Source organism: Triticum dicoccoides, chromosome 6A (genome assembly GCF_002162155.2).
Source record: "Triticum dicoccoides isolate Atlit2015 ecotype Zavitan chromosome 6A, WEW_v2.0, whole genome shotgun sequence".
NCBI lineage: Eukaryota > Viridiplantae > Streptophyta > Magnoliopsida > Poales > Poaceae > Triticum > Triticum dicoccoides.
In genome coordinates, this window is record NC_041390.1 from 162,324,284 (window position 1) to 162,331,949 (window position 7,666).

Sequence of the window (7,666 nt, forward strand, 5' to 3'; positions counted from 1 at the left end):
CTGGGACAATCTACGATGACGACCATGGTGGGAGCTGGAACCGGCTACCATGGTAGCTGCATCTAGGGAGTGGCGAAATTGCAACCACCCGCACGTGATGGCTGTCCGACGGGTTAGAACTAGTGCAGGTGAATGTTGGAACCTTTGCTCAGAGATGCTAGAACAGGTGCCCGAAGAAGCTAGAACTGACACCTGGCGATGCTGGAAACCGACGCCCACTAGTGTTGCGATTGGCGGAGATGCTGGTACTACCTCCACAAGAAGCTGCAACCACATACGGGATGCTGTGATGTCGGTTCACGAAGAGGTGCGACGAGACGAGCTGGCCGTGTTGCGAGCCGACCAAGGGAGCGCGAACGCGAGATAAGTGGGGAAAGAGACGTGAGGAATAAGGCGACATGGGAGAAGAGATCGGTTGATTAAGGAGATATCGCATGGCAGACGACCTGCCAGGATTTGGGCCGATCAACCGACGCCTAACACGACCCTTCTTCTATAGAAATGCTGGTCAAGACTAGAAGAAAAACGGTGTATAAGAATAGACAACAAGCAACAAAAACAACACGAATGGACAAAATGAATCGCTTTTGCTCATCCCTGCTATTTTTCTATGTTAGCATCTATAATCAGATGTTTGGTGCGCGACGCCACAGTTGTATTGCTCCTATTTATAAATGCAGTACACACATATAAGGAACGTTATACAAGAGCAAACACCCTAGTTTCCAAATTTCGGCATAGGTCGGGGGATCGGCGTGCCCCAGCCCTTGCGTGTCGTAGATCCTCTTCCGGTTTCGATGCCGCTAGCTTTCTTTCAAAAGAGAAAGCACAATGCAAACACTGCGAAGAACTACCAACCACTTTATTCCCCTTCACTTGATTATTGTTCCATAGGCCTAAAGATCTAAATAACATATGCGTGTCTGTTTCTCTCTACAGTGGCTTCATTCCTAAGCTAATCAAACGCCAACTTGACCTCGATCGATATAATTTTACCCGGTCGCCCGTTCACGCCGCCGTCTTGACAACGATGGGGCTCTTCACGAACTGGACCCCGTTGCTCCATATGAGCGCGCCAAACGCGTAGTTCTTGGCCAGCTTGGCGTTCTTGGTCTCGAACTTGACCTCGAACGTCTTCTCCTCCCCCTTCTTCCCAAACTCCATCACGTCGGGGCTCACCGTCACGTGCACGCCAGCCGGCTGGCGCACCATCGCCTTGTACTTGCCCGGGGAGCCGACGTTCTTCACCGTGCGCTTCACCGTCGCGCCGGAGGCCGTGAGGTTGACGACGGTGATGGATGGGTAGTTGAGGTCCTCGATCTTGAGGGCCTTCTCGGGGCACTTGTACGGCTCGCCGTTGAACATGGACAGGACCGTGGCGTTGTACTTGAGCGCGCAGAGGAAGTCGAGGTAGTGGTCGGGGCCGAGGTCGTAGACGAGGCCCGGGTTCATGGAGCGGCTCGGCCACACGTGGCCGGCGCCATAGGCAAAGGGCCCCGCCGGCGCCAAGGACGCGTTGAGGATGGACTCGCCCTTGTTGTCCACGTCGATTGCCGTCGTCATCATTGCCGACTTGATCGTCGAGGGGCTCCAGTCTGGGTGGAGGGCCTTGAGGAGCCCCACGAGGCCAGAGACGTGCGGGCACGACATGGACGTCCCCGACATGGACGTGAAGGCAACGCGGCGTTCGTCAAAGGCAAGCTCCGTGGGGGCCATGGCGCGCGTAAACGCGGCAATCACGCTCACCCCAGGCGCCGTGATGTCGGGCTTGAGAATCTCCGGGTTGACGGGGTTGGGTCCGTGCGAGGAGAAAGCGGCCATGTACGGCGCTGGCTTCGTCTCCAGGGTCGTCTCCGGCTTCTCAACGTACCCCTCTGGAGACCTTTTCAAAAAACAGAAACAACGTCATGCATCCATCTAAATGTGCCAATTATTTAGAAGCAGTAATTAATATAGATTACGCCGTAGGCTTCATTTTCATGGTTTGGTTTGCTTACTTGGCGGATTTGAGGTAGTTGTATAGGGTGAGGCCGTCGCTGTGCCTAATGTGCGTGGCCGGGAGCAGGTGCGCGTCCGCGATAATCTCGTTGCCGGAGGCGGCGTCGTTGGCGAGAACCATGGCAGCGCCGCCGGCTTGGAGCACCGTCAGGCCCTTGGCCACACGCGCGCTCGTCCCACGCAGGCACACCACGATCTTCCCCTTCACCTTCGTCGGGTCCAGCGACCCCTGTAGGCAAATCTTGCTGCACTCGCACACACATTCATCATCGTTATCATCATATCATGTAAAGGTCGCACATTACTAGTATTTGGTCGTATAGAAGATTAACAATATAGAGACAATGATACACGTACGCGTCATCTACCGCTCTGCCGGGAGCTGCGGCTTCAGCGGAGTCGATCATGGGGTAAGACTCCTTGCTCTTGAGCGATGTCTCCGACATGCTCTGCCCCTGCATGCACCAAAACAATTTGATTAACTATCTTCCAGAAATGACAATAACAAGAACTGTGAGATAGCTAGGGAAGAAGCGGGCCTTGATCTTTGTGCCGTTGAAGACGACGTAAGACGGGAACTCGCGGTCCATGGTGCTAGCACCGACGGTGAAGAGCCACGGCGCAAGGTTGGAGATGGAGCTCGGCTTGGGGCCCGAGTTTCCGGCGGAGCAGACGACGGAGATGCCCCGGCGGACGGCGTGGAAAGACCCGATGGAAATGGCGTCGTCGAAGTAGTCGTAGGGCTCGCCGTCGTTGCCGAGGGAGACGGACAGGACGTGCACACCGTCGTGGATGGCAGCGTCGAAGGCGGCCAGGATGTCCGCCTCGAAGCACGAGCTGCCGTTCACGGGCTTGTAGCACACGCGGTATGCGGCCACGTGCGCCCGCGGGGAGCCGCCGGAGGCCGTGCCGTTGCCGAAGCCGAACACGCTGGCGCCGGGCACCGCCGAGCCGCCGGCCGTGGACAGCGTGTGCGTGCCGTGCCCCTCGTTGTCCCGCGGCGTGTTGAACTCAGGAGCCTTGGTGTCGAGCCCTTCCGAGCCGTACCCCTTGTTGAAGTAGCGCGCCCCGATCAGCTTCCTGCATGCATGCGCGCCAAAAGTTCAGACAGAACTAGTATTAAAAAATTGCTCCATACAGCTCGATGAATAAACTCTGATGGAGAATGTCCATGATCCTTTCAATCAATACATGCATCATTGAGCATATATTCAAAACTTGTTTCTAAAATTCTTCGTTATTTTTCTTTATGCTCATTTGTGCAGGGACAAAAGACAAGAGTATACAGTGAACCCTAAAGGCATGCAACTTTACCTGTTCTTTCTTCTCTCGCTATCTCTTACAGGTGGGACTGGGAGACACTATATACCACTCAGACTCAGTGCAGTGTCACTGTCGTCTGGGATTAAAGGAATTCTCAAGGATAGACATGATGCATGCAGTCAAAGCATGCATATATATACATCATTGCCACTTATACTACCACTAGTAGATACCCTAGAGGCATCAGCTGGTGGTGGTCTTACTCTCCCACAGCTCATATCTGCATGGTGGTGGCCTCAACTATAGTGCTACACTAGAAAAAAGTATATCAACTTTTTGGATCAAACATACGTGCACAATATGCACTCCAAGTGTGGATCTGAAAAGGACACAAACATTGCTCTAAACGAACATAGTTATGTGACTAATTAGCATGAGAATGCATGCATGCATTAATTAAGGGCGTGGCTAGCTTAGAGTCAAGTAACATAACATGTAAAAAAAGGAAAACGACTAAAAAAATATGCATAGATCTCAATATAAGATATCACGAATATAGCATTGATTGAGGCATAAGAAATCTCAGTCGACTGGAGATTTAGCTAGGCTGTTAATTAAATGTGTAACAACTAGAGTTAGTTGGTTCGATAGCTTACGCGTTGCAGTGGAAGTTATCGTCTTGGCCTTTCTCGCATGTTCCTTTCCAGTGCTTGGGGACTGGTCCCAGCCCATGATCCCGAAAGCTCTCCGATTCTGGCCACACACCTTCACATCCATAGAGCACAAGAGCACGTATATATCAGCAACACCATTGAAATACAAATCAATTTCAACGGCAGATTCCAATCCAAAGTAAAGACAACTATTTCAGTACAACGGTTAAATAAAAGGTCCTCAATTGGAGGCCTGTTTGGACCGCAGAAATTCCATGAAAAATCTGCTGGCTCGTTTTAACGTGGACAAGGAAATTTCTCCAGATGGACATTGATTGGTTTGGAGTATGTATGTTGGATTATGGTGCATCCTTTGGCTGCATCGGAATTGTAATGAGCATGTCGAGAAAGTAAGTACCCTGCAGGAATGTAGGGTAGGATAGCATCTAGCATGGTTGCATGTACAGATGGGAAGCCACTATGGAATCATTGGATGGTCCTATATACTCGATCTGTCAAAGACCAGCTATAAAGATGAATCCATTAGTGAATGGGAAAAAGTCAACAGCACTCTGACTAGTCTTCTGACCTCCTCTATAGCACTATGACTAAAAACAAGTAGTACAATAGCAGGCTATAAGCCTGTTTACATGACACTTTTGCCAATGTGAAAGAGAAAGACATGCAAAAAAGTAAAAGATGTGGCTTTTATGCAAGAGCCCGCCTCTAGCGTGCTCCTAAATAAAAACATTTAATAAGAGAAAAAGATGAGAAACTGAGAAAAAATTGTAATCTTATTGCCAACCTTATAGTCAACATTATTGTATGAGTAATTAGTAATGCTAACATGACATGCCCATACAACCAACACCTGGCTATACTATTAACCATAGTCTAAACAGACGAAGGATGTGCAACTCTATACCCCTCGATGGGCATCCCATAATAAGCTATGTTAGTTTGAAAAATGATCTTATATTATGAGACAGAGGGAGTATTTAAGAGCGTGATTCCAACTAGTACTTCTAAATTCTAATTGTCTCAATGGGCATGCTTTGAAATAATCAAAATTGTTGTTCAATCAACATATTTTAGCTTGATCCACTAGCATCCATCAGGTCTATGCATGTGAGTCCTTACCATGCAACAAACTTTTCGCTGTGGGTTTTAAATTTCATTACATTTAGCTGTGGCATGCACAAACTTTTCGTGCCGAGATTTCATTTTAGAATGTGCTCATATCTCGTACTCCCTTCGTAAATTAATATAAGAGTGTTTAGATCACTACTTTAGTTGTCTAAATGCTCTTATATTAGTTTACAGAGGGAGTACATAAATAAATCGCAAGGACTGAATTAGCATTTTAAATTATTATATATCTAATTTTGCGGTAACATGCGGGGTAATCCAATCTAAGGCAACTTTTGTACTGGTATATCTACTAAATTTTTTTTGGCACTTTACTGATTTTCTGGCTTCCTGCTATATATACTGTCCCAAATATCTGTGGTCAGATTAAGTCAACCAGATTGATTATGATTATATATAAATCGGATCATGCAAGTACCGGTGTCGATGTTGCCAATGACGACGCCCTCGCCGAACTTAGCCTTGCGCCAGGACGCTCCGCGCGGGACGCCTCCGGGCCCGGCGATGCCAAGAAACTGCCACGACCGCGTCGTGTGCAGCTGGTACCCCCTGTTCCGGAACACCGACACCACCTCCGGCAGCCCTGCAGATTAGATCACGACCGGAAAGCAGTCAGTTAATCGATCGGCGACACCATATTTCAGGAGCAAACGCCGTCGATCCACCACGGCGGTCATGCAGGCGGTAGAGAGAGACTACTCACGGGCGATCTGGGCGGCTTGCTCGGCGTCGAGGTTGGCGGCGAAGCCGTTGATGTGCTTGGTGTACGAGTAGAAGATGGCCTCCCGCGCCTTCTCCTTGCTGCATTGCGATGAGCGTAACAGAGAGAAAATCTACGTCAGCCAACCTCCATGCACGCATCTACACCTGATCATCGGTTCAAGAAACAGCGGCGGCCATGGCCTGCTTACTCTCCGAGGACGGTGGCGAGGAGGTCGTAGTGCGAGTCGGCGGCCTTCCCCTCGACCGCCGCCAGGTCGACGGCGGCGAGGTCGTGCAGCTGCGACGCGTGCGCGTGCTCGCCGAGGTACACGACGTAGGACTGCTTCTCGCCGGCGGCGGCGGCGGGGGCGGGCTGGACGAGGAGCAGCGCGCAGAGGACGAAGCAGGCGGCAGCGCCGAAGGAAGCCATGGGTCTCATGCTGTTGGCCCTCGCGCCCGCGATGGATGGTCCCCTCTCTCTCGCGCAATCGATCGATCTCTTCGGGGATTCTGGTAGAGGGAGGGAGTGTATTTATATACGCGAGGTGGTTGCGGGCGCGCGGCGGGTTTAGTCCACGAGACGGAGGACTATCGATCTGTGGCTGTGCTGCTGCATGCGCCGGCGTAAACGCCGCGGGGACAGTTTAAATCCTTGGATCTCATGGGGGTTAGTTATCGGCCGGCGAGGTTCGAATGTATCAACGCCTCCAGGGGATATATCTGGTGGGAGGTCCATTCTGAACGTATATTCCGTAAATTTGGCATCTGCTTGACCAAAACGAATTTTCTTTGCACATAATCACTACCGGAACAGGGCCATACCCCGACGGCCAAAACAATGCCGACGGCGGTCGTCGGCTTCCTGGGAGATATGCCGACAGCCTGGTTCTGGCCGTCGGCGTACAAAGGCCGTCGGGTTACGCAGAGATAAGCCGACGGCACCCGTCGGCATAGAATGGCCGTCGGCCTAGCTACATATACGCCGACAGCTCCCGTCGGCTTACATAGGCCGTCTGCATACACGTGGGGCCCGGCCACCCCCTGGCTAACGGCGTCAGAGCTATGCCGACGGCCTAGACGGGGGGCCGTCGGCATAGGTCCGCAGGCCACGTCATTGATCCAGGCCGCACCATGCAGAGCCTATGCCGACGGCTGCCGTCGGCATATCTGCCACGTCAGTGATCCGCGGCACGCTGGTCGGATCTATGCCGACGGCTAGGCCGTCGGCATAGTTAGATTTTTTTCGGTACATATTTTTTAATGCTTTTTTATGTATTATTATATCAACTAACATGTAACATGTTAAATATAAACATACATATGAATATATATGTAGTTTGTATTTTTTTTCATATATTATGAATATATATATATATATATATATATATATATATATATAGTTTGTATTTTTTCGAGCACCTTAATAATGTGCGGTCATGTTCTTTTAAATATAGATCCTTATATTTTATTAAAATCAAAAACAGCTATGCCGAAAGAAGTTTTGTGGCAGTTGCAAACGCCCGACACCCGTCTCCAGAGAGTGACCCCCCTCACATCCGCGGTGTGCCCCCCTCATGGACGGCGCCGCTGCCGGCACCTGGAAGGGGGAAACGGACGCGTCGGGTCTACACGGAGTGGATGTAGCTGTGGTTTTGGCCCGGATGTTGCTCCCGGGTGTCCCTCTGGGCCGACCTAACACAACCGGGTGGAGAGGTCCACTGGTCAAAACCCGTCCGCGGGAAGTCAAAAGGCTAGATCTCGTGGTCAACCGCTCCAGGGTTAGGCGGGACGGGGGCCTTGGGGGTAGCAATGCCACCGGAGCGTCGTACCGGGCCCTCATACATGCGGGGTGGTGTTGTGGCATGTCCAAAGAGGCGGCACCTGGAGGGGGAAAACGGACG

General features: G+C 51.1%; 1 protein-coding gene across 1 annotated transcript; it reads right to left on the reverse strand.

Annotated features, from left to right (window-relative positions):
* Positions 1 to 832: 832 nt before the first annotated feature.
* Positions 833 to 6,378, reverse strand: LOC119316418 (subtilisin-like protease SBT5.3). The gene is made up of 8 exons (XM_037590738.1): positions 5,975 to 6,378; positions 5,767 to 5,864; positions 5,482 to 5,646; positions 3,918 to 4,026; positions 2,538 to 3,078; positions 2,356 to 2,453; positions 1,998 to 2,243; positions 833 to 1,882 (listed from the first exon to the last, which is right to left on the reverse strand). The coding sequence occupies exons 1-8, from the start codon at positions 6,202 to 6,204 to the stop codon at positions 1,009 to 1,011; spliced, it is 2,361 nt and encodes a 786-aa protein (XP_037446635.1). The 5' UTR covers positions 6,205 to 6,378; the 3' UTR covers positions 833 to 1,008.
* Positions 6,379 to 7,666: the final 1,288 nt, after the last annotated feature.